Source organism: Sinocyclocheilus anshuiensis, unplaced genomic scaffold (genome assembly GCF_001515605.1).
Source record: "Sinocyclocheilus anshuiensis isolate Anshui unplaced genomic scaffold, SAMN03320099.WGS_v1.1 scaffold508, whole genome shotgun sequence".
NCBI lineage: Eukaryota > Metazoa > Chordata > Actinopteri > Cypriniformes > Cyprinidae > Sinocyclocheilus > Sinocyclocheilus anshuiensis.
Genome location: NW_015555744.1, coordinates 802,527 through 826,254, shown reverse-complemented (window position 1 = coordinate 826,254; position 23,728 = coordinate 802,527). Strand labels below are relative to the sequence as shown.

At 36.6% G+C, this 23,728-nt stretch overlaps 5 protein-coding genes across 10 annotated transcripts; 3 read left to right on the top strand and 2 right to left on the bottom strand.

Moving 5' to 3' along the window:
* Nucleotides 1-284: 284 nt before the first annotated feature.
* LOC107673429 (MARVEL domain-containing protein 2-like) lies at nt 285-4,573 on the bottom strand. 2 transcript variants are annotated; one of them, XM_016467020.1, is made up of 8 exons: nt 4,417-4,573; nt 4,013-4,080; nt 2,456-3,660; nt 2,270-2,299; nt 2,016-2,188; nt 1,650-1,821; nt 1,349-1,399; nt 285-994 (listed from the first exon to the last, which is right to left on the bottom strand). In XM_016467020.1, exons 3-8 carry the CDS (start codon nt 3,632-3,634, stop codon nt 875-877), a joined length of 1,725 nt encoding a protein of 574 aa, XP_016322506.1. In that variant the 5' UTR covers nt 3,635-3,660; nt 4,013-4,080; nt 4,417-4,573; the 3' UTR covers nt 285-874. The 2 variants fall into 2 exon arrangements, with proteins under 2 accessions (XP_016322506.1, XP_016322507.1); XM_016467021.1 differs by lacking the exon at nt 4,013-4,080.
* An 835-nt stretch (nt 4,574-5,408) lies between these two features.
* LOC107673357 (adenylate kinase isoenzyme 6-like) lies at nt 5,409-6,668 on the bottom strand. The gene is made up of 4 exons (XM_016466906.1): nt 6,554-6,668; nt 6,411-6,469; nt 6,041-6,186; nt 5,409-5,721 (listed from the first exon to the last, which is right to left on the bottom strand). Exons 1-4 carry the CDS (start codon nt 6,666-6,668, stop codon nt 5,532-5,534), a joined length of 510 nt encoding a protein of 169 aa, XP_016322392.1. The 3' UTR covers nt 5,409-5,531.
* Nucleotides 6,669-7,308: 640 nt separating this feature from the next.
* Nucleotides 7,309-12,836, top strand: LOC107673420 (cell cycle checkpoint protein RAD17-like). 2 transcript variants are annotated; one of them, XM_016467009.1, is made up of 17 exons: nt 7,309-7,400; nt 7,763-7,848; nt 7,982-8,230; nt 9,006-9,083; nt 9,187-9,349; nt 9,558-9,694; nt 9,903-9,955; nt 10,050-10,172; nt 10,265-10,334; nt 10,441-10,552; nt 10,666-10,854; nt 10,973-11,058; nt 11,153-11,299; nt 11,448-11,594; nt 11,702-11,822; nt 12,066-12,123; nt 12,202-12,836. In XM_016467009.1, the coding sequence occupies exons 2-17, from the start codon at nt 7,807-7,809 to the stop codon at nt 12,446-12,448; spliced, it is 2,022 nt and encodes a 673-aa protein (XP_016322495.1). In that variant the 5' UTR covers nt 7,309-7,400; nt 7,763-7,806; the 3' UTR covers nt 12,449-12,836. The 2 variants fall into 2 exon arrangements, with proteins under 2 accessions (XP_016322495.1, XP_016322496.1); XM_016467010.1 differs by having other exon boundaries at nt 7,315-7,400; nt 7,768-7,848.
* A 484-nt stretch (nt 12,837-13,320) lies between these two features.
* On the top strand, nt 13,321-17,768 carry LOC107673377 (coiled-coil domain-containing protein 125-like). 3 transcript variants are annotated; one of them, XM_016466932.1, is made up of 12 exons: nt 13,321-13,390; nt 13,634-13,912; nt 14,331-14,389; nt 14,561-14,647; nt 14,735-14,812; nt 14,905-14,990; nt 15,276-15,358; nt 15,445-15,557; nt 15,635-15,742; nt 15,894-16,047; nt 17,173-17,285; nt 17,397-17,768. In XM_016466932.1, exons 2-12 carry the CDS (start codon nt 13,672-13,674, stop codon nt 17,709-17,711), a joined length of 1,437 nt encoding a protein of 478 aa, XP_016322418.1. In that variant the 5' UTR covers nt 13,321-13,390; nt 13,634-13,671; the 3' UTR covers nt 17,712-17,768. The 3 variants fall into 3 exon arrangements, with proteins under 3 accessions (XP_016322418.1, XP_016322417.1, XP_016322419.1); XM_016466931.1 differs by having other exon boundaries at nt 13,602-13,912; XM_016466933.1 differs by having other exon boundaries at nt 13,339-13,390; nt 13,654-13,912.
* A 979-nt stretch (nt 17,769-18,747) lies between these two features.
* LOC107673370 (protein FAM151B-like) lies at nt 18,748-22,818 on the top strand. Of its 2 annotated transcripts, XM_016466919.1 has the most exons (6): nt 18,748-18,931; nt 19,026-19,151; nt 19,291-19,450; nt 19,627-19,844; nt 20,629-20,764; nt 22,146-22,818. In XM_016466919.1, the coding sequence occupies exons 1-6, from the start codon at nt 18,826-18,828 to the stop codon at nt 22,294-22,296; spliced, it is 897 nt and encodes a 298-aa protein (XP_016322405.1). In that variant the 5' UTR covers nt 18,748-18,825; the 3' UTR covers nt 22,297-22,818. The 2 variants fall into 2 exon arrangements, with proteins under 2 accessions (XP_016322405.1, XP_016322406.1); XM_016466920.1 differs by lacking the exon at nt 18,748-18,931 and having other exon boundaries at nt 19,083-19,151; nt 19,302-19,450.
* Nucleotides 22,819-23,728: the final 910 nt, after the last annotated feature.

Below are 23,728 nucleotides of genomic sequence, written 5' to 3'. Positions count from 1 at the left end.
CTAGATTATTACACACCATATTCAATATTCATGAGGCATAAGGTTGTATGAGCACCTTTTCACCCTGAGGTCAATTGCAGCTTGTAACCTGATACCTTCAATACTGTCAAGCCAGTATAAGTGTATATTACTTTACAACAGCAGGTCTATAATGCTCGGAGCCATGTAGTATAGCGTGTTAAAGTATAAACAGACACATAAGAGGTGGTATGTATCTCGGAGTATAAACTACTAGTTCATAATTTTGTCAAAAAGGAAATGCTTGCCAGTACAATGTGGAAGCAGGCCTGTTTATTTTATCTACTTCCAATATCAATTACAAAATAACGAAATCGAAGGTAGATGGACATGGTGATAAAAAAATTTACATATAACTCACACATGACTGTACAGTATAAAACACACAAAAAGTGAAAATTAAACTAGGAAAACTATAAATATACCAAGCAATTTAGGATCATTATAGAGATACTGCTATTTAAACGAATACCATTTTGAGAGCGATTTATATCTCCACTTAACTACAGGAAGCTAAAAGACTCCAGTGATTTCCTTCAAATGACCTACTTCTAAAATAAAAAAAGTTATATAGAAATATATATCATATATAATATATATGATCAAAACATTGCTGATGTTGCTCCACATGATATATCAGTAATAAAGGTGACATTTTCACTGCTGGGTTTAAAGTGGTAGGTGTCCTTCGGTGTACTTTCCTGCTCTATTGAATTCAATATGAAATTATTTCAATACCAACCAAGACCAAACCAAAACTCCATTAATTCCTGAAGTTATAGCCATGGACAGTTTTCTTTCGGCCAGTTGTTTCTTTTCTGGGACCCTCTTTGAAGAAAGTATAATGGAGTTCTGTTTAGCTGTAACCATCATTCCAGTCCATTACTTTGTCATACTCCTGAATTTTCTGCTTTATGTGTGCAAGTTTGCTCTTCAGATATTCACATCTCTCCCTTTTCTCCTGGTATGTCGGGTCCTACAACCAGAAACACGTAAAGTAATCTCTGGCGTGCACTCACACACATACACAGGAAGTACGTAAACATTTCAATAGTTCCATTTATGTCCCCCTAACATTTCCAGTTTTTCAGTTTCTATTGTTTGTGGCACTCAAACGGAGACAGATACTATGTCATTCTTTTGCAAAGACTAAAGAATGTAGAAAGGCAACAGGCAGATGAAGGTTTTGAAATGGGTCAAAGAAACTTGTAGAACATAGGTCATGGCTTAGCTTTTCTGGGAAAAGTAAAATACCTAACATGTATTCTGTGTATTACTTTAAAACTCCTAGAAGTAGAATAGATAGATAACAGTATTAAACAGTACTTACAGCCTTTTTTCTGTTATACTCTTGAATAATGCTATTGATTCTCTCTTGCTCCTGTGGGAGGAAAACCAAGATTAATATCTAAAATATTTCTGTTTCAATACAAATATTTTAGAGAAATGTATTTAGACAAATGTATAAAGGAATTGTACTGTGATTGGTCACAGGGTTTTAATCATCTTTGAGTCTTATCTAATTAATTTTAATGGTCACAAATGAATTTTCAATTACAAATATTCCATGTAGTTTCTCAAATAATATAAGTATAATAATTATGAAAGAATTTGCTGTTTCAAACAATTACCATTTGACTGGAAGGCTGCTGTGGTAGATTCCTCATCAGATTATCCATTTCCTCAAACTTCTGCGTTAAGACCTGAACCTCAGCATGCAACTCTTTATATTCTGCATATTGATCATTAAACACAGCCTTGTATCGCTCCCTCTCCTCATCAGACTGGATTGTGGGATATTTCCTGTGAGGAGAAAGATTAGACCGAACATTCAGATGCAAAAGGGATAAGAGATTAAAAAAGCATGAGGTAACAATAACCAGTCCTAAATATGTGGCTAGTGTCTGAACTTCATTAAAATCGAGTTTATATATTTCATGAAGTAGCCTGAATTAATTAACTGATTTCAGTTAACATAAGTATTCTTTGAAACTCACGCCACATAGTCTGCAATGACCACAGGTTTGGGGATGTGGCCAGCAGGAATATGACCTCTTAAGATCTCTGGTTCCATCATAACTGGGTTGGCAGGTGTGCCATCATAAGATTCTGGACTGGCCATTACTGGAGCGGTTTGGATGGGCACAGAGACACTTGAGCCAGCACCAATCTGAGATTACAAATAGTACATTACAACAATGATTTTAAAATCTGAAAATGTTCTTCTTAATATTAAAATTCAACGGCTTACCATATTGAGCGGAAGTCCTTCTGATTTCATCTAAATACGAATAAGAACAGAAAAGCAAGCAAATTAGATTTTGTTAGCTACGCTTCAGATCATTTACTGCTATTACTAAAATGGGAAAATCATTATGAGCATTCTTTTTTCACTTTATGTTAATCAATTTCAATTAACAAATGATTTGAACTTTACATCTTGACCCATTCTCTCTCTGCGCATCCTTGCAGCTTCATGTCTCCACAGCTTCAGACACACGCCTGCTCCCACGAGATACAACAGCATGTTGAGAAAGAGGAAGATGATGGCAGCATTCTGTCCAGCCTCTGTTCGGCAAAACCCCGCGTTGGGCCCAGCGTTGAAATGTGGATAATAGCAGAGACCTCCACGCACTGTGTCTCGCACATACACAATTGCAGCTGACAAGTAGAGCAACGCTAACACCAAGTTTATCACACCCTCTGTGATTGGCCACCAGCTGGAGTCTAGTAGAATGGTACGATAATACATGGTCATGCCTAACACTACTAGAATGACAGTCACTATCCAGGCCACTCCAGCCACCACAATAACAAAAGGAGTCAAGGGTCCTGAGTAGGAAATTCCAGTTCCTCCGTACATCCCACCCATTGATGTTCCCCCATACATACCCCCATACATCTGATGCATGGAGTAACCAAACATATTAAACCACTCATTATCTTTGTGCACATATGCACAGACGCATGCAAAAACAGCAGCCCCCAAAAGCAACTCTGCACATCCCAAAATGCGCAAAAGACCAGCCCAGGACTTCATATATGCGTAGCGCTGATTGTATTCCTCCACCTTCTCACTGTAAGTCATAGCCGTCTGCAAAGAGCGTCCAGAAACCGATTCCAGCGGCTCCCCTAATAACGTTGCCTGCTCCTTCCTTGAATTGTAGCTGCCTCCAGACCCTCCATAAGGGTCTAGGTAAGAGCTGGGGGCTGTAGGTGAGGGTGCACGTGAGTGTGGAGGAGAGCACAGGACGCCTTCGGTGGTGGTGTTCACATCAGGTGGTGGTGGTGGAAAGGTCCATTTCTTGCTGCCTCGGTTGCCACTCGCTCTGAAGAAGTTCTTCACAGAGTCAGGAATGAAGCGTCGGACGGGTTTGATGTCCATGGCATCATCCACCTGGTCTTCAACATCACTCGGGTAGAAATCTGGGCCAACAGGAGGGTTTTCGGGGAGAGGCGGTGGTGGTAAACTGTCATAACTAGATGCTGCCATTTCACTGCCGAGTGGGTAAGGAGCCTGCTGACCCCACGGCAGTGAGCCGATGGGCACCTGATCATAGTGAGGCATATCGCGGACCCGATCAAAGCGGGACGCTGACCCGTTTCCAAAAGACATGGGAATGGTTCTAGCAGCTGAGCGAACTGAGGATCAGAAAGTTTATCCACATTATTATAGTGTCTTGTGTCACATACAAACAGACATCATGCCATTTGCACATCTTTTACAAACATAAAAGCAAGGATTCATTGATATTTAAATTCTATCTGATATTAATAAGCCAATAATTACTGTTATGCCATGGCCTATTATAACCAACATGGTGAATATTATTTATACTACATTTAACCATTCAAATCAATTGTTTTTATATTTTGGTCAATGTAGGAATTACAACAATATGATCTACACTATAAAAACGCACAATTAAAATTCTGATATATGCATAAAAACATTGCATACTGTATACTACAAAACTCTCAGTAACTGTTTTACCTGGGTACGGTAGTTACATTGCCTCACAGGGTGAATTTAAAACCGTGTTTTTCCCCTTACAAAACAACCTGAAATAAAAATAAACAAGCGAGTTACACACTGGTCAAACAAGATTAAAAGCGACTTTAAAAATCTAGCAAAAATGTGACTTTATAGAAACAATGGCACAAAATATGCGTTGCAAGACATGATCTTAACGCGGTTTGAAACCAGCCTGTCAACAAAGAACGTAAGAAATAAAACGGAAATATGCATACAAGCCCTGAAGTCATCCTAAATGAATAAACGAACTAATTTTGCACTGTAAGAGCGTATTTATTCTCTACACTCAAGATTAGGGAGTGTAGACTACATATTTTTTGCCTAAAAATATTAATTTTATTTAAAAAACATCGCCGTCTTACCTGGTACCGATACTTACACCTGTCTTCCGCCAGTTGCAGGTGAAGGGGAATCGATCACGTGACTTGTCCTGCCCCAGTGTGTGATGTCACGATTCAAACCAGTTTGACAAGAAAACGATGAAACGCTAGATGAAACACTTCATTATGAAAAATCAGTTGATCCATCAACACAAATTGTGTGGGTTTTTTTTTTAGAGGACGGCACTGTTTGTACCGTGAATGTACAAAAGGCCATTAATGACAAAATAAACGGTTAATATTTACTACTCGTAAGATTAGGCAAAACACAGCAGCCTAACATGATTTGAGAATTTTACATTTAATGTTAATCACTCACTGAATATTGTTAATGTGGCCACCTTATTCCAATTACAAGGGATCAGTCTACTTTAATTGCATTTTTTTGCCGTCTTTTCGAATTTGCACAAAAAAAAAAGCCATTTATTGCACAGCACCAACCTGAGGCAACATAAATCTTAGTTTCTTTCATTATTCTCAGATTTATTTTTATCCTTGCACTTGATGATATGCCAGAGGGACTGGATCATCCAGGAATTTTAGAAGTAGATATGATGGTTTGATTGTTGATAGAGCATTAAAGGAGAGAATAAGAGAGAAAATAAAAACTATAAAGCAACAATAGAAACTGCAATTTTAAATGACTGATAAAAAAGTGAATAAAACTGACTCCATCATGAGTGACTTTTTTTTCCGACTAGAAATAATACGGTGTAGCTACGTTTAAGAGTTGCCAAATTAATCTAATTATGTTAAGTATAAACTAATTATGTACTTGTGATCCATCTTTTAAGGAGAAACACCCATGTAATTTACCATTATTTTTGTGAATTAGATTTGATCCTAACTTCCACTTACTAACAGATGTAAAATGTTTCTGGTATTTGGTGGCAGCTAAACAATCATTTATCAAAGAATGTACATTTTTCTTTGATAATTTAATCAAAAAAATAAAACTAATCAACAGAAAGAGGCTCTTTTAAATACTGTATTCATTCATTTTGGAAGCAAGGGAACAATAACTATGAAATGTGATGTCTGTCTACTTTGACATGAACTCAAAAAGTGTTTGAGCCTTTCACATATAATGTCTCATGTCAATTGTTGTCTTTCATCCATTGTTCACTCCACTGAACAATTTGCTCCAGATTCCTCTCCAGGTCCTCAGGAGTGTTACTGGGGAGCTGGTGGACTATCTCGTCCTTGTAGGCTTCCATGGCTTCCTCATAGATAGTCTGGAAAATCTCACACTGCACATTGTCCTGGAGCTTCTTTCCTGTGTATCCTCTGAATATGAAAGATATATATATATTTTTAAATCACAGCAACAGGAAGCATACAGCCACACAGTACGTAAATGACTGCTGAACTGTACATTAGGCCCTTAATCACTAAGATTGTCCTAATATGCTATATAAATTCTTCTCCAATAAGGGGAACTTTTATCTACCCTAGGATGATTTAAAAAAAATAAAAAAATTCCTCAAATGTTCGCTGTGTTGCTCATCCCAGATCTATTTTAAAGATAAAGAAAGTAGTCAAAAAGGCCTAAACTGAAATATCACATATGTAATGAACATTGCTGTTAACTGTTATGAACACAAACCTGCTTTCAAGACGATTGTAGAGATTGGTGTTGTCTGTGCGGAGGACAAAAACAATGTCAAACCAGCGTTCAGGAAAGAAATCACAGCCATGGTAATCAATAATCACGCCTCCATCTCCCATTCTGTCCTCCAGCTCATCCACAACCTAAAACAATGAAATTGTCTTTAACATTATGTTTTATTATGTGCAGCCTGTTGGATTTGCTTTTAAATGGTGATCAGTGCGGATTCAATAACCTGCTGAATACCATACCCCTATCTAATAAAACACTATAAAATGTATTTTGTTCAAGATTACACTGTACAAATTCTGTGACTACATCATCCAATTAAAGGGGGAACAATTAGATCCATTACAATAGTACATACCCTGTCCTCATCCAATATAGGGCACTGGTATTCTTCATCAAATCCTTCGAACAACTGACCTAAAGAGAAAAAGTATATATATTTTTAAAAACGAATTCTTAAAAATAAACAACAAACTTTTATTTCAAAGAACAATAACTTACACTCCTGTGCCAAATCACCAACATTCACATAGTTTAGTCCTGTTCTCTGAGCCAGCTCTTTGCCTAGAGTGGTCTTTCCTACACCAGGGGTTCCTGTCCGTTCATGAGGAAGCATATCAATGTTTAGCAATCATGAAAGAACAATTTTATTATTATTATTACTAGCATTGTTGATCATTGCTATACCTACTTAATACATTCAAACTAAATTTTTTTATTAAGAACAACCTAATAAAATCACCAACATTCACATAGTTTAGTCCTGTTCTCTGAGCCAGCTCTTTGCCTAGAGTGGTCTTTCCTACACCAGGGGTTCCTGTCCGTTCATGAGGAAGCATATCAATGTTTAGCAATCATGAAAAAACAATTTTATTATTATTATTACTAGCATTGTTGATCATTGCTATACCTACTTAATACATTCAAACTACATTTTTTTATTAAGAACAACCTAATAAAATGTAGACTACCTGTAAGAAGAATGTTTGGTCTCTTCATGATCCTCATTGCAAGGTATCACACGTGGAAATAATGCAATTAATAACACAGCTCGTTTTCCTCAAATCTCAGCTGGATGCTCAGTATCAATAAGCATACAAAAACATATGATATGTAAATAATCAGTTGGTCATATCTTAAGATGTGCCTGACTGTCACAGCATAGATCAACATAAAAACGTGTTCAAAATTGTGGCGGCGTGTGTTTGATGACGCCATTAGTATGCGCCAGCGGAGGGGCGGTTCGTCACAGCTTTAAAGGGATAGTTAGCACAATGTTACTTGATACTTGCAAACACAAATAGTCGGCATTGTTGTTCTACAAAAATCCTCTGTAGAGATGACCAGGGTAAGTTTATACTGTATTGCCTAAACAGTGTACTAGCCACGGTTTGGTTGATTTGGCCTGATAACTTGACAATGACTGCTAGCATTCGTTAAGTCGAGCTAACGGTCAGGAGCGAACTTTCTGAACTCTGATTAATAAACTTAATCCAAAATTCCGGATAACGCTTTTATTAAATGTCTGGATTACTGGTATACGAGTTCTTCTAAAACATGTTTTATAGTAAAGTTTGCTCCACTAGCGATTATACATAGTCGAAATTATACTAACATTTACTACTACTGTCCTCCTCTCGTAAACTCGCAGAGGTGAATCCCATCTTTGCCGTTTTATAAATTATGTAAATGATTTGGTTTTCATCCCAGCACAGTTTTGCATGGAGTAACTGAATGGGACGTCAGAATTGACGATGTCAAAGCTGTCTCTGGGAGGAAAGCAGTCCTCTGGAAAAGTATGTAACATCTTGATCATTCTTTCTTTTTTCATATCCAAAAAGATCCTCTGCACTCTGAGAATGAATGAGGATGCTCTGAATCTACAGATGCTGATGTACTTTATGTGTTCTGCTTGTATTTCCTGTTAAGATAAACAGCTGGGTGGAACCATCATTTGGTGAACTTTTGGGAGGAGTGAACAGGTCCCTGAAAAAGGGGCCACTCTCAGGGGAAAGCAAAACTACCCGGTGGCCATCTACTGGGAACCAAGCAGAGAAAAAATCCAGGAAGAGGAAAGTAGATTCTCATGTGTCCAGCAACCAGATCAGTGTGTCAAGTGAAGCACATAAACCAGACCAGGATGAGCCTTGGGTGGATATGTATGCTCCCCAATCGCAGGTACAAAAAAGCTTGGTACAGTTCTTGGAAAATTTACCTTCCTGAAATTTAGTTCCAATGCCTCTCTAACACTTTTAGGTGTGTGACTGAAGTAAAGCTAGCTTATGATGATTTCAATGAGTTTGATTAGATTTCATACAGTAGGGCTGAGTACTTTAGTCCAGTGTTTCCCAACCTTTTTTTAGTCGCGGCACCCTTTGGAAATTTTAACCAACTTGTGGCACCCTACAAAATGAATTTTGTCACAATATTTGAAATTCTAACTTCGATATGATAATTTGAAAAGTATATATATTCGGTACAAAAGGGAAGAACTGCAGAATATAATGTCATACAGATATTTTTAATATTATTAAAAATTTTGTCCATCAATGGTGGCAATCAGTAGGCTAATTTCTAATGAAGAGACCAATTTATATGACAGATTTTAATGTAGCATTTTATTCATATGTAAACATTATTTAATTACCATTATAACTAGCTATCTTAGAAATTTTTGCTCACTCAGTGTGTTTTTTAATTTTACAGTGAGGTAATTTTGGTACAGTAGCACGAGTTAAAAATATTAAATGATTTTTTACACGGCACCCCTGCTCTCGACAGACAGCACCCCGGTTGGGAAACACTGCTCTAGTCTAGGTCATACAAACTATTTTACTCTGAGATAGATTGTGCTCCTAAGAACACGTTTGTCTGTTACTTAACATTTTCATATCGCTGTTATCTCAATCTACAAGCTTTGTTGCTTTAAATGTTTTTTTTTTCTTTCTGACAGGCCGAACTGGCAGTCCACAAAAAGAAAGTTGAAGAAGTTGAAAGCTGGTTGAGAGTTAATTTGGACAAATCAAAAAAGGTCTGACAAGCATGACGTATTGTATGTTGGGAGATGTATGTTTAGAGTCATTTGGGGATTGTTTTTTATACTCTGTGTTGTATTTGTGGTTATTGCTCCACAGGCTGGCGCCATTCTGTTGCTCACTGGCCCCTCAGGATGTGGGAAGACGGCAACTGTCCGAGTCCTTGCCAAGGATTTGGATTTTCAGATCCAAGAGTGGTCAAATCCCTCCACCACCTCTCAGTACAAAGCGGAGGATTTGTTCACACAAAGCTTTGATCCAGGTCAGGAGTCTTCTTCTTACTAGTCGTGACTGATGTTCATGTTGTGACACCATGCGTAATATCTAGTCAATGATAATTATTTAGCACCCTTATTTTTATCACATATCAGAATCATATATGGATGAAGTAATATCTCAGTCTCTCTGTATATTATGAAATGTTTTTTTTTTTTTTTTAGCTTATTCCTCTGACCTTTTTATTCTAACAGATTCAAGGTTTAACAGTTTCCATGGCAGCTCACAAACAGGGTTATTCCAAGAGTTCCTGCTAAGAGCCAACAAATACAGCCGTCTACAAATGAGCGGAGAGAAAGTGACTGAAGACAGAAAAATAATTCTTATAGAGGTGTTGCACAGAACTGCTCTTCAAAAATATCACTGATGTTGAAAAACACTCTTTTTTTGCATAAATCTGAAATGCATTATACAAAAGAGAAAGAGTTGGGCTAGTAAAATGCAATTGATTTTTAAATTGATGAGAAACTGAACATTAATACTAAATTAAAATCGAGAAGCTGAGTGACACTTTTCCATTGTTTCTTGTTTTATCTCAGGAATTTCCAAACCAGTTCTATAGGCAACCAGGGTGCTTGCACGATATACTCAGGTGAGCACTAGAACTATATTTTGAAGTATTGTTAATAATTAGTTGTCACTGGTATCTTGATTATCATTGTCCTTATTTTTGCTTGTTCATTTAGGCAATTTATTAAGACTGGCCGGTGCCCACTTGTCCTGATTGTGTCCGATAGTCTCAGCGGGGACAAGAACTCCAGACTTCTCTTTAAGAATGTTCTGCATGAACTTGAAATTCACAGCGTTAGGTACAAATACAACCAGTTTAATTTTTCAGAACTCTTTAGTTACAAATATTCGAACCCAAGGTCGTCATAGGTAAAGCATCTCTTTTTTTCAGTTTTAACCCTGTGGCCCCCACCAGTATGATGAAGGTCCTAAGCCGCATTGTAACCATTGAGGCAGGAAAGGTAGGTTGTGTGGTTTGCTTTTCTATGCCTTCTGAGCAGATAGTTTTGACCCCGAGATCCATAATACTTCACTCAGCATATCTGTATCTTTAAATGGTCTTTGCAGAGTTCTGGCAAGATCTCTGTTCCTGATAAAGGTGCTCTAGATCTTCTTTGCTCAGGAAGTTCAGGAGATATTCGCAGTGCCATCAACAGCTTGCAGTTTTCTTCATTTACCGGTGAGAAAATAGCCACTGAAACTATTTATATAGTATATAGAATTAATTTATTCTGTTATTCTTTAAAATAAGTTTATAGCTGTAATTATGCATTCATTCTTATCGATTCTCAGACAGTTGTCTGGAGAAAAGACTCTGGGCTTCCAAGAAGGGCAAATCCACAGGAAAACCTGTCGTGAGGGCAAAGGGCAGGAGCAAGTCTTCAAAATCAACAGACATGCAGGTTGAAAGCCAAGCTATTGGAGGGAAAGATGCTTCACTTTTCCTTTTCAGAGCTTTAGGGAAAATCCTCTACTGCAAACGTTAGTCATTTTCAACTCCCATTTTGAAATGTTTTTCTCCGATTACTATATGTTGTACATCATGAACTGTGTGTAAATTCATTCATATTTATACCAATGGATGGCATGTGATTTTTAGGTGAAAGCTATGAAAGCTCTCAAGCACCCAAGCTGCCTTCACATTTAACGGATCATCAGAGGGACAAACTACTTGTTGATCCTGAAGTAAATATTAATTTATGTTGTAAGTTGCACTATATTAAAAGTTTCATCTGCTTTAATGTTCTAACAATCTTTTGATTATGATAATTTTCCTTAGCTTGTCATTGAGCGTTCCCATATGTCTGGGGAATTCTTCAACCTCTTCCTGCATCAGAACTACCCTGACTTCTTTTCGGATGTGGAGGATATAGCACGAACCAGCGAGTACCTCTCTGATGCAGACTTCCTGACAGCAGAGTGGAGCGTGAGTGCAAATGCTATTGGACTTCCATAATAACACACATAGGGATATGCAGGGTTGCTCTAAGATGTAACATTTGATTTCTGAGGACTATCATTATGTAGTATCTTAGCAACAACTTTTTGTTGAAATGGTGTTCATCTTTTCACAGTCAAGGTCGACTATGTTGGAATATGGCTCATCAGTGGCCACTAGAGGCCTTATGCACTCGAACTCTTCTCGAGCACAAGCTAGCAGCCAGTCCAATGCCAGATTCAGGCCTCTTCATAAACCGCATTGGCTACACATAAACAAGATGGTATATTTATTTTTTACTTTATCTATCTGTTGTACTTGTATTATTCAGCATTGTAAGTAATTGTTAATGTATCATATTGATATATTTTAACCCTGGTTTTGTGATAGTATCGAGAGAATTACCTGACCGCACAGTCGCTCTTCTTAAATTTCTGCCTTACTCCTGTGAGCCTCCTGACAGAACTGGTGCCTTACCTTGCAAAGCTCACCAACCCAATGAGAAATCAAGGTGAATATGTGACTTTAGCATTCACAAAATATACAAATACACAATTAAATTTGTTAAAAAAAAATAATAATTTAATCAAACTGCATACCATAATCTTTCAAGTTCAATATTTATTATTTTCCTGCCTCATACACAACTATGCTAGACTTTGGTCAGAAATGAATGGTGCATTTCTCCTCATACATAATTCAGCTTTGTCTATTTGTTCTATTTAATATATTTTTTTCATCTTTCTCATATCAGCTCAAATAGCCTTCATCCAGAATGTTGGCCTTCTTTCTCAAAAGAGGGTTCCTGGAAGGTGAGATAAACACAACTTTGAAGTATTATTGCATTTGAAAGATTTCTCAAATGGTTTAATACATGTCTTTATTTTCAGGCTGAGACTTGAAGCACTTAATGACAAAGACCCTGGTATTTTGGATGCTGACAGTGAAAATGAAGATTCTGCTGCTGCTCAGTCCCTTGACCCGGAATCCAGAGCAGGAAATGCCACAACTGAGCCCACATTGCCAAACAGCCAGGATCCTCCTGGGGAACTTTCTGCCAGCCAGCCCCAGCCCACAAGCACTGAAGCCCTTTTGGATGAGGAAGACCTCTTAATTGAGGAATATGACAGTGATTGACTGATCACATGCCATGGACATATTTAATATCACTTGCCCTGATGCAGTTGTTGTACCTTTAGGTCATAGTTTTTTGCTTTTCTTTGTTTATGTTTTAAGATGGTAATTATTATTAGATATTTATGTGCCCCAACACAGTATGTTGCTGTAGAGAATTGTTCACATGTTCTTACTTGTGTTGAAATGTACGGGTTCTGTACACAGTTTCAGTTTTTTTTTTCAGAGGATATTAGTGAAAGTATCTCTAAAAATAGAACATAGTATGACCATTTACAGCCATAATTCATTTTTTATGTTGTCACGGTGTAACAATGCTGTGAGACTGAGAAGTAGATAATCTACACTTCAGTCAAATAAGTGACTGCAATAAATTAATGTTTGCAACTTTGATGGCTGTTTTGTTATTTATTTGTTTGTTTATTTATTAAATCTCTGAATCCATATTTGTTACTGTCGCTGGGGGGCTGAAGATACAGCAGGGAGTCAGTGGAAAGGTATGTGTCATGTATTTGTATGTTTTAAAATCTATATTTTAGGTGTATAAATGTGGTTACATTTGTATACAATGTATTGCTATTTTTATTCAATTTTATATATGATGGTTAAAAGAAACGATCTTTATTTTTTACAGTTCATCTATCCTTGTTCTATTTTATTTGTTTAGACAGTCGTTCATGTGGAAACTCAAAATGGGAAAGGAATTAATACTAGTAGCTTTTATGAATGATTTTCATGAAGGTTATTTTTTCTATTATCTCATTGGGGATCCCTGGAACTGTAACACTAGACGATCTATAGTGTGTACTTTTGTAATAAAGCACCTGTTGGATCAGACACGCCCCTTTTCTAGTTTCACTTCGTCAGCGGAAAGTCTTGAAGTGGAATTTCGCCGTTGTTCTTGTTAACGAAATACGACCCCTCAAGGTTGAACTTTTCGTAAAGGTTTGTAATGGTTATATTTTTATTGTCTAACCTTATTATTCTAACTTCTACTTTCTAGGAACGATAAAAGTTTCGTTTTGCGTTAACCACCACCAATAAGCTACACAGAAAGTATCGAGCTCCATGTCTTCTGTTTTGACTGTCAAACATGATATTTACATAGACTTAGGCGTAGTACTTAACTGATAGCCTATACTTTTTTGTCTCTCAGACTTTTTTTTTAGAAGTTTATTGTGATGCAAGGTGAGGGGTTATGCCCTCAGTGCCCCACAGAAGATGACATGAGAGAGGGGGATCTAGGTGATGGCATGGGGGCCAGATCCAGAGGACATCATGACCATCTCCCACAAATGAAGAGTAAGGGAAAGTTTCTGGGCTTCCTGTCTCAGTCACGACCAATCAAAGGGGGCAGTGAAAGAAGCAATGGACCCTTCTCTTGGACATCATGCAGAGCCATGTATGCTGTTTTTAGGGAAGAACTGGAAGCTGAACGAGCTGGACGGTGGGAGAAAAGACAGTCAGGTTAGTCTTCTGGACCGGTTTCTAAAGTCATTTAAAACCTTCAGACCTCTTAGATTCTTTCTTGGACACGGAGCAAACTAAGCTATACTGTACAGAGTTTATTTAAAAAAAAAAAGTGAGTCATGTTTATTAAAAGCTATTGATAACTTCCTGGTAATGTCCGACCAGGGGTTTTTACTGTGCATGCTCTGTTGATTTGCAGTATTTGGTGAAGTCAACACCTGCTGTTTCTTATCAGGAAGGAAACTTTGTGTACTCCCTTGAGCAATTCTGTACTTAAACAAATATTCAACAATAGTCATTTGAGAACCACACTACCACCAGGATATGATGTGCTGGCAAACCTAGAAAACCATGTGCTGACATGCAAAAAACAAAAGTGTCTTATTATTTTACATCTAACTGCGTTCTGTTGTAGAAAGCTCTTCTGAAGACACAAGTGAAGAGCTGCAGAGAAGACTACAGGAGGTCACAGAGGTAAACTTACTAATGAGACTTTCCAACAAAATATTTTCCATGTCTTACACAATAGAGGACAAGCTGAAGAAAAGTAGCACCCCTGTGAGTTTTTGAATGGAGTAAAGAAAAGATATACATCTTCACATATGAACATGCCTCAGGTGTATGTAAATCTTCGCTCCATATCAGGAAGTGGAGCTGTTACGCACAGAACTGGAGGTCACTCATCGCCACCTGGAGGGAAAACATGAAGCTCTTAGGATCTTGCAAGGACAGGTATTTCAAAATATTTTGATGATTAATATAATTATTAGGTCATTTATGAAGTGGTTTAAAGCCCTGTGCTACATTTTGTCCCTTAAGGCAATCTTGGACAAAGCAACTTGTCATACTAAAATATTGCTTCAGAAGAGTGAAGAGAGGAACAAGGCCCTAGAAAAGGTGTCCTACTCAAACAATAACTAAACCTCTTTTAATCATTTTTAATGCAGGCACAAATATGATCTCATTTCTTTTCATTCTTTTCCACACAGGAGGTTAATGCACTGCAATGGGAGATCACTTTCAACCAGGTGCAGTTCAAGAATGTGGAAAACTCATGGAGTTTAAAGTATGAGAGGTATACGCATGCAAAAAGACACTTTTATAGTTGGCATGAATCAAAAACGACAGTCTTCTCTCTGGTGATACAGAAGAAAAGATTTGCCGCTATTTCATCCCTACTAAAAGGTCAATGTGAAATGCTATCCGCAACCATTTTTGATAAAAATGTCTATTTTTAATAACATTCCCAATAAGACTCAAGCTACATATTGAGAGTCTGTTATATAAATGGGGTCTGTTTTAAATTCATGTCACTTTAAAAATGCCCACATGTCACTGGTTCATGTCTATACCACTTCAGGGTGTTGGCAGAAAACGAAGCCCTAAAGAAAGCACTAGAGGAGAAAATGAGAGAGCATCAGGAGCAAAGGACAGAGAATGCTTGTAAGTCACATCATATTTCTTGCATTTATTTCACGACCCAATTGCTGGTTTTTTTCCAGTGCATAATTTTGCATTTCGTGTCTTAGCTCTGAGCCAAAAATGTCTGGAGCTCCTGTCCATGCTCAGTGCTAAGGAAAGAAGGGACTACCAGAGGACCCAGCCTCCATGCAGCCTGAGAACAGACGGTTCGGTACTAGAGGTAATGTTGATTAATTGTAGTCTGTGTTAAACAGCTTTGTTCTGGACTAAACAGCTCTCTGTCCTCTTATCTCTCAGCTGGCAGTGTATGGGGCATGTCAGTGTAACTCTAATGGGGGCAAGCCATGCTCTTGTGCCAGAAGTGCTGCTGCAAGTCGCAAACAGGTTCTCCAGCTCAAGCAAGAGGTGCTCGTCTTGTATTTGTCAATACTTCTGTTCCATTACTTTGCAAATTAACCCTCCTATTCAGCCAGTACATGTATTAAATCCATTACAGCGCTGGCTTTGCTCATTTGTCTTTGAGGGTCTTGTAACACAATGCATTTGTCTGCATTAGCTGGAGGAGCAGCAGAAGAGGAAGGAGGAGGCTTATGTCATGATGGATGCTTTCCGCATCGCCTTTGAGCAGCAGTTAAGGAGAGTCGGTGAGAACGTGCTCCGGCAGGCTGAGACCGACAGACACCAGCCACATTACCAAAGGCATGAGAGAGGTAAAGTGCTGCTCACCTGTATAGCTAAAACTGAGAAAAATCATGCAGTGTAACAGATGTCACTTTCATTAAAACTGTCCACAGAAATCTCCAAAAAGTATTCAAAATCAGCAATAAAATCTGACAAAATTGATATCGTAAATTGTGCTGCTTTTTTTTTTTTTGGCTCAAGTTAGGGCCTTGTGTTATTTTAGTATCATTTATATATGTGACCCTGGACCACAAAACCATCTATAAGTCACATGGGTATATTTGTAGCGATAGCCAAAAATACATAGTATGGGTCAAAATTATTGATTTTTCTTTTATGCCAAAAACCATTAGGATATTAAGTAAAGATCATGTTCCATGAAGATATTTTGTAAATTTCCTACCGTAAATATATCAAAACTTAATTTTTGATTAGTAATATGCATTGCTAAGGAATTAATTTGGACAATTTTAAAAGCGATTTTCTTAACATCTCAGCCAAATATTGGCCTATCCTAACAAACCATACATCAATGGAAAGCTGATTTATATGATGTATAAATCTCAATTTAAAAAATGGACCCTTATGACTGGTTTTGTGGTCCAGGGTCACATATATCATTATAATTAAAGTTTTTATTAATATCTAGATTTTTAAATATAGTTTATATACAATTGTTTATATATATATATATATATATGACATTATCAGATTTCATTTTATTTTCTGTTTATATACAGTATGTGTTATAGTTCAAGTATTCGTTTTTATTTATTTTCAGTAATTTTACTGCTTCAAACTGTTTACGTTTTTTCATCTAATATTTATGTAATATCCTAAGCTTTATTTACATTTAATAAAAATGTTTGAATAGGTTTAGTTTATGATGATTGACCTGGCTCATGCAATCAATCAACCAAATCAAATCAAATCAAATCAAAATAAAAAAAATGTGAATGCATATTTTGGACCAAAAACAGAAAGCAGTGCACTAACCAGTAAGACCACTGGCTCATTTCAACAACTGGTCCATCATTTCCTTGTACTCTCTCTGGTAGACACCATTACTGCAGTTTCATGTGGCACAATGCTGTAATTTTACAATGCCACTCTCTTTATTTCTAGTAATTATTTTTTTTTATCTTATTTTAAAGGGAAGCAAGGGTCTCTCAGTGTAGGTGAAAGGCTAAAGAAATTTCTGCCCACAACAAGTGAAGGAAAGATATCAGCCGATTCAAATGAAACGCTGCATATGCTGCTTGATCTGGTCAGTAAACTTTTAATTATGGCCTATGTTCAAATTTTTTTATATACTTTTCCTATATACTTTCACTATAGATTTTGAGTTGACTACTTTTTGGTTGTCTTCCCTCTCCAGTTAAATGACAAAGAGGAGGCTTTGGCACATCAGAGGAAGGTGAGCTACATGTTGGCGCGAAACACTGAAGATCTGGAAAAACGTCTCCAGATGCAGCTAGAGGAGCTCGGCCTCTCACACAAAGACAGTAAAACAAAAACAGAGGCTTCTGAGGAGAGTGAATGGAGCAGAGGAAGAGACTGTAGATGCTCTGCAGACAGCGGTGGATCACAGCATCTCTCTGTTCCTGACAGCCCTGCAGCTCATGATGAGCAGTCCTCCAAACCAAATCAAGCCTCCACTGAAATTAAAGAAACTGACAATAAAGATGTTTAAAAGAACAAGAAAATGTTGTATTATTTCAAAAGACAAATACCTGCAATATTTTCATATATTTTGAGCCATTACCTAGGATGAACCAGAACACCAGGTAACCCTGAATAACCTAGAATAACAGAACTTAAAATACCCAAACATTCTAACCAGTTGATAGGATCTAATATGCATAATGCACAGCTAAATGGATTATAAAATTAAATCCTCCCTCATCTATGCATCAAAAGCCAACAAATAAAAAAATCTAAGCCGAATGACAGTGCTAACGAAAACGATGTGTCACCAATCTCCGTTTCATTTTTATCTCTACAGCGTCACAAGAGTTATATAATGCTAAATAGATATTGTAAATTGTGTAGTGAAATATTTGGACAAACATTATATACCTTTTCCAACAGCTTATGCTTGCAAATAATTTTTTTAGAAATTAAAAGTTTCCATGAATACATTTCTTTACAAAATTAAAAATGTAAATATCATGGTTCACACAGGGAATGGGAATAAATACTTTTTTTAGTGCTGTCAAACGATTAATCGCATCCAAAATAAAAGTTTTTGTTTACATAATATATGTATGTGTACTGTGTATATTTATTATGTATATATAAATACACACACATGCATGTATATATTTCTGAAAAATATGTTATTTTTATATATTAAATATATTTATTTATAATATAAATTATATGAATATAAATATAGACATGTAAATACATGTAAATATTTTCAAAATATATACTGTATGTGTGTGTATTTAGATATAGTTACATAATAAATATACACAGAACACACACATATTATGCAAACAAACTTATTTTGGATGCGATTAATCGCGATTACTCGTTTGACAGCACTACTTTTTTACTTTTTTTTTGGCAACATTTGACATTGTGTTTTAAAACATATTTTCATCGTTATTAATAACGGTATAATTATTATTCATAATAACCAAACCTTTGACACTGGCACTGTACTTTTAGTGAAGTAAAAGAGAGAAATACAGAGGACTGAATAACTACATATCCCATAATGCTTCATGCTACCGGTTTAGGAAGTTAGCTGTCGTAATGTAAATGTTATGTTCGAAAAAGTAAACTACTTATAACAATATATGGCGTTAGTTAAACATAAATGGTATCGTTTTATCTTATGTACAACAGTTATCGCATCTTTTGTCGTTTGCTACCTCAAACTACACTCACTGTCAAACTCCAAAGGTAAGAAAGCTAACTTGCTAGCTGTCCAATCAGATACTATCATTGGTCCAGATGAAAAAGAATCAGAGTAAATTCGTATGTTGCATATTTGTAGGACCAATGAGCGAACATACACTGGAATATTTCCTCGACAAGGGGACGATACAAAGAAAAGATGCTGCTGATATCGAGTGGTATCATGCAGCAAACAGTAAGAGCAAACTCACAGAGGCTCTACAAGGTGAGTACAAATATGAAGAAGCATTTGCTTTGCTCCTACTTTGCTTTTCGTTTTTCTTACGACCATATCATGATCGAGCTTAAGAAATAATGTGTTATATGATGATGTTTTCTCTTTCTTCTCTTTGTTCTTCATTGAGATTCTGCGCAGATGATTGAAGCAGATGTACTTCTAAACGGTCAAGATCCAAAAGTGCCTATTATGGCTCACCCACCTGACAATGACAGTGATATAACTCTGCAGGACTTTCTTAAAGAAGTTGTGAAATCAGACAAAGGAATAAAATTGGATTTCAAAAGGTGGCTGATTTTTTTTTGTTTTTTTTTACACAGCACAGCTCTATATTCTTAAATTTTAATAATGCTGATGTTGACACTAGTCATATTGCTTGTTTAGATTGATTTCTCCCACACTGTCCTTGCTGCTGATGAATGAGTGACAGATCAGCAGCATTGATTTGCATTTTGATTCACAGTCTCGCAGCTGTATCCCCATCCATGACTCTACTGGAAGAGGTCCGAGATCAGCTGCAGGGACCCGTGTGGATCAATGCTGATATTCTCCCTGGCCCTAGAGGCACAGCCACCCCTCTGGACCCTCATGTGTTTCTACAGGAAGTAGCGCAAAAATCTGAAAATGATGTTCTCTCTTTGGGTTGGACCACTGGGTGGGACGTAGATGCAGACAATCCCGGTAAGAATGTTACTACACTAAGTTGACTAAAGTTTTGTATTTATTGGCAATCAGAAGTGAGCTATATACAAGTCTGGGGTCAGTAAGATTTTTATTTTATGTAAAGAAAGTGAGACGTTTATTCAGAAAGGATGCATTAAGTTGATCAAAAGTGACTGTAAAGGCTGTAAAGTAATTTCTATATAAAATAAATGCTGTTGTTTTAACTTTCTATTCATCAAAGAACCCTGAAAAAATGCTCACATTTTCCATAAAAATATCAAGCAACCCACCTGTATTCAACATTAATAGTAAGAAATGTTTCTCGAGCATCAAATCAGCATATTAGAATGATTTCTAAAGAATCTTGTGACATTTAAGACTGAATTAATGGTTGCTGAAAATTCAGCTTTGCCATAGCAGGAATAAAATATGATTTTATAATATAAATATTTAAACAGAGAACCGTTTTAGAAAATGTAAACGTTGTAATAATCTTTGTGAGGAAAATAAACTTTTTTTCAAAAACATTAAAAAATCTCTTCTGAATGGCAGTATATACACACACAGATTATTTAGCATTTAAATCAAATCAAAATCACAATGAAAAGCAGATGAGCTACATACTGTTGTGTTGTTATTAGCATCTATTTGGTCTGTCCTTGTGTGAAAATAAAAGTACTTTTATTTTTTGCCCCCAGCCTTTTGATTGGACTTCCCTTGGTGTATTCTAGTCTTAATAATCAATTATTATTATTCAGACCTTGATTATTATTTGCTGTGTTTGTGTTGTTTCGGGAAATAGGTTATAGCTGGGAGATGGTTCATCAGATGGAAGAATTATGCAGATCCCTAAAGCAACCAGTCACATTTCCAGTCCGAGCAGCTCTCCTTCCTGTGTCCTTCCCACAGTTCCAGTGGCTCTTGAAGCAGTCAGACCGGTGAGAAATTCTCCAATAATCAGTCTATTTAAATGTATGTCCATATTTACTATTATAGAGGCTATTAAGCCACACATCTGTGTGAAGGAGCCTTTTTATTACCTCGGTGATTGATTTGTGTTATATAAGCAAGGACACAATCAAGTTCATTCTAATGCTTAGTAATTTCTTGCTGGATAATTTGGTTCTGTCTTGTCCATTACACTTGTTTGTGACTGGAATAGCAACTCATTGCTTTACTGGAGGTCAGTTCTGAGGTATTAAGAGGATGTGAAGGGAAGGCTTAAGCCTCCTCTACAGAGATAGTGCTGCTCTTCAACAGTTGTTTTAAAGGCGATTGTGCAAGTTAATTTTTTCAACTGTCTCAGACAAGTGAATGGGAAGTATGCTCTTTAATTGTACCATGATAAAGCATCAATAGATGGAATTCTTTAATGACAATGTTATTTGTGCTTTGGATTATTTGTTATGGGTAATGAAAGGTTCATATTTTGGTTTTGGCAGTCCCCAACAACATGCATGCAAGGTAAAAAAAACCCTTCATTGTCTTATAATATGCATTTATTTTTATCTTACTTGCTCAAGGACTCCCAAACGATTCGCTCAACGATTAATTTTTCCAAACCCCTCCTTTGCGTGACGCTAATCTGTGGTGATTGGTCCGATTGGTCTCATTTCCATTTCATCATGCCTGTAATGCCTGAAAAAGCAGCGTTTGTGAGCGCAGTGCTGCTTTGTGTACAGCGTTACTGGGGAAACGGCTATTCTTACCGCTCCAGAAGCGGCACCTAGTGGCAAAGAATGAATTTGCATTTTCATTCTGACCAACAGGAAAAGACCAACAAGTGGGCGGGCAATATGCTAATGTTTCATGTTGACGTCAACATGAAACTCGTTTCAATGATTCAGAGTCGACTCTTTCTTTTGAGAGACAATAACTTTATACACGGTGCACTTTTAGATTTGAAATTTTACAGGATGTTTTCATTCACTTAGAGCTGTGTTACACACTGCATGAAAGGTAATTTTCAAAATCCATAATAGGGGCACTTTAAGATGCCAAATTTAAAGGACCATTCATACATTTTTATTCACTGGTGAAGTTGATTGTTTTCTGCCTTAAAGGCACAATATGTTATTTTTTGCCACTAGAGAGCGCATATTCAAAACAAACAAAGAAACAAAGGCATAGTTAGATGAGCCGTGAGTGTGGAATCATGGGAGTTGTCGTCTTCATTAATGTAAGTACACAAGTCAGCAAAATATATAAAACTGTTCTAATGGTTTTTGGATATTTTAATAAAAAAATCTTACATATTGTGCCTTTAATGTCAGCCTTGTAAATGAGATTCTGTTTAACATCTCACCTGTTCTCTCTCAGATACAGCCTGACTGTATGGACAGGCAAACATGATGTTCTTACAGTGGAGGATCTGTTGCTCTACAGGCAAAACTTCAGCAAAACCAGGATCTACTATGACCTGTTAGAATCTCAGATCAAACAGTTTAAAGGACTACCTGTCTACACCTAAAAAGCAAATACACTTACTGATGTTGTCTTTGAGATGTAAAACAGCAATAAAACACTATATATGTAATGTAACAAAACAGTGTGAACACACTAATCACACTATTTATACTAAAAAAACGGTTTGGAATAGTGCATAAATACGTGAACTGGGATTCACCTATCAACATGTACACTGTATTTGAGTCAGACAATAAGGTTTAAACACGCATTTCATTGGTTGTCATGCTTATTTACCCACTAATGTACAAAGAGACACAAATACAACTCTCAGAGAAATTTTATATTTTTGTAATTTACGTTTGCATTTTGTAACATTTTGTATATTTGAATTTTGTCATCACAAATGCATAATAAATTTATGGAAAAAGTGTTTATGCCTCTAACATTCACATCAGTTCGAAATTTTGGGGTCGGTAAGATTTGTGATGTTTTTGTAAGAAGTATGCAATTTGCACAGTTGCTTTTTGTTGTATATTACTATTCCCAGAAGAAAATTCAATAAACAGTTGTTAAAAAAAAAAAAAAAAGTAGCATGCTCAGTGAAGTACGCCCAGAAGTATGATAAAAAAATACGGCTGAAATAGTAATGTTGTGAAATATTATTAGTTTGAAATAACCGTTTTCTGTCTTAAACAGAAAATTGTCGGTAATGGCAAAGCTGAATTTTCAGCCATCATTACTCCAGTCTTCGGTGTCACATGATCCGTCTGAAAGCATTCGAATCTACTGTTCTGGGGCCTCATTTATAAAATGTGTGTATGCTAAAATCTGCGGCAACGTTCATATTTATAAAAACGGTCTCTGACGTGGAAAAGTACTTCCCGTCACATCAGGGTCTGAGCAGGCGTACGCACGTTTCCTTGTGGCAAAGTCGGAGTACTACAGCTATTTGAACATCTAAGCTGCAATAATAATAAAAGCGGTGTACGTTTTTTATTAACGGGAGTTTTTGCGAGATTAAACTTACCTTTTTAGTAGCCTAATGTTGAGAGTTCTTTAATCGCTTTCTGTACATAGTTTATTCCATGTTGTTTTTTTATTATTTTATTTTACAAGAGAACTTGCGAAGTCTTGTTTTAGCCTACTACTAATGCGTAAAATAGAAAAAAAAATGCATAAACGCATCTCCGACACATTTGACCAGCATTAGTAAACTGTAAATATAAAGAAATGCCAAATCACATGCAGGTTTTTTCAGACCGGAGACCATAATCGTGTACTAATTAATTTTACTATGATATGAAACGTCCACTTTTTCTCTCAGTAATGTTTTTTAAAGTTTTTCAAGAATTTCGTGACACTAAACGTTTTATTAGTTGTCATAGCAAGTGATTTTAAAAGTAGGATGGCTCCCTTTTTATAACATGACTGAAAGTTTTATTTGAATTCGTAGTGTATTCTTACTTTTGGAAACCTACTTGTTTTATAATTAC

What these genes read in the sequence shown, in the direction of transcription:
- LOC107673370 (XM_016466919.1), top strand. Translation starts at nt 18,826, where the DNA reads ATGGCGTTAGTTAAACATAAATGGTATCGTTTTATCTTATGTACAACA. An exon ending in CTCACTGTCAAACTCCAAAG is followed by an intron (nt 18,932 to 19,025) that starts GTAAGAAAGCTA and finishes GCATATTTGTAG; the next exon opens with GACCAATGAGCGAACATACA. An exon ending in ACTCACAGAGGCTCTACAAG is followed by an intron (nt 19,152 to 19,290) that starts GTGAGTACAAAT and finishes TTCTTCATTGAG; the next exon opens with ATTCTGCGCAGATGATTGAA.
- LOC107673420 (XM_016467009.1), top strand. Translation starts at nt 7,807, where the DNA reads ATGTCAAAGCTGTCTCTGGGAGGAAAGCAGTCCTCTGGAAAA. An exon ending in GAAAGCAGTCCTCTGGAAAA is followed by an intron (nt 7,849 to 7,981) that starts GTATGTAACATC and finishes TTTCCTGTTAAG; the next exon opens with ATAAACAGCTGGGTGGAACC. An exon ending in TGCTTGCACGATATACTCAG is followed by an intron (nt 9,956 to 10,049) that starts GTGAGCACTAGA and finishes TTGTTCATTTAG; the next exon opens with GCAATTTATTAAGACTGGCC.
- LOC107673429 (XM_016467020.1), bottom strand. Translation starts at nt 3,634, where the DNA reads ATGTCTTTTGGAAACGGGTCAGCGTCCCGCTTTGATCGGGTCCGCGAT. An exon ending in AAGGACTTCCGCTCAATATG is followed by an intron (nt 2,189 to 2,269) that starts GTAAGCCGTTGA and finishes TTGTAATCTCAG; the next exon opens with ATTGGTGCTGGCTCAAGTGT. An exon ending in GTCATTGCAGACTATGTGGC is followed by an intron (nt 1,822 to 2,015) that starts GTGAGTTTCAAA and finishes TTCTCCTCACAG; the next exon opens with GAAATATCCCACAATCCAGT.
- LOC107673377 (XM_016466931.1), top strand. Translation starts at nt 13,627, where the DNA reads ATGCAAGGTGAGGGGTTATGCCCTCAGTGCCCCACAGAAGATGACATG. An exon ending in GACTACAGGAGGTCACAGAG is followed by an intron (nt 14,390 to 14,560) that starts GTAAACTTACTA and finishes GCTCCATATCAG; the next exon opens with GAAGTGGAGCTGTTACGCAC. An exon ending in TTCTCCAGCTCAAGCAAGAG is followed by an intron (nt 15,743 to 15,893) that starts GTGCTCGTCTTG and finishes TGTCTGCATTAG; the next exon opens with CTGGAGGAGCAGCAGAAGAG.
- LOC107673357 (XM_016466906.1), bottom strand. Translation starts at nt 6,668, where the DNA reads ATGCTTCCTCATGAACGGACAGGAACCCCTGGTGTAGGAAAGACCACT. An exon ending in CTATATTGGATGAGGACAGG is followed by an intron (nt 6,187 to 6,410) that starts GTATGTACTATT and finishes TCATTGTTTTAG; the next exon opens with GTTGTGGATGAGCTGGAGGA. An exon ending in TACAATCGTCTTGAAAGCAG is followed by an intron (nt 5,722 to 6,040) that starts GTTTGTGTTCAT and finishes TTTCATATTCAG; the next exon opens with AGGATACACAGGAAAGAAGC.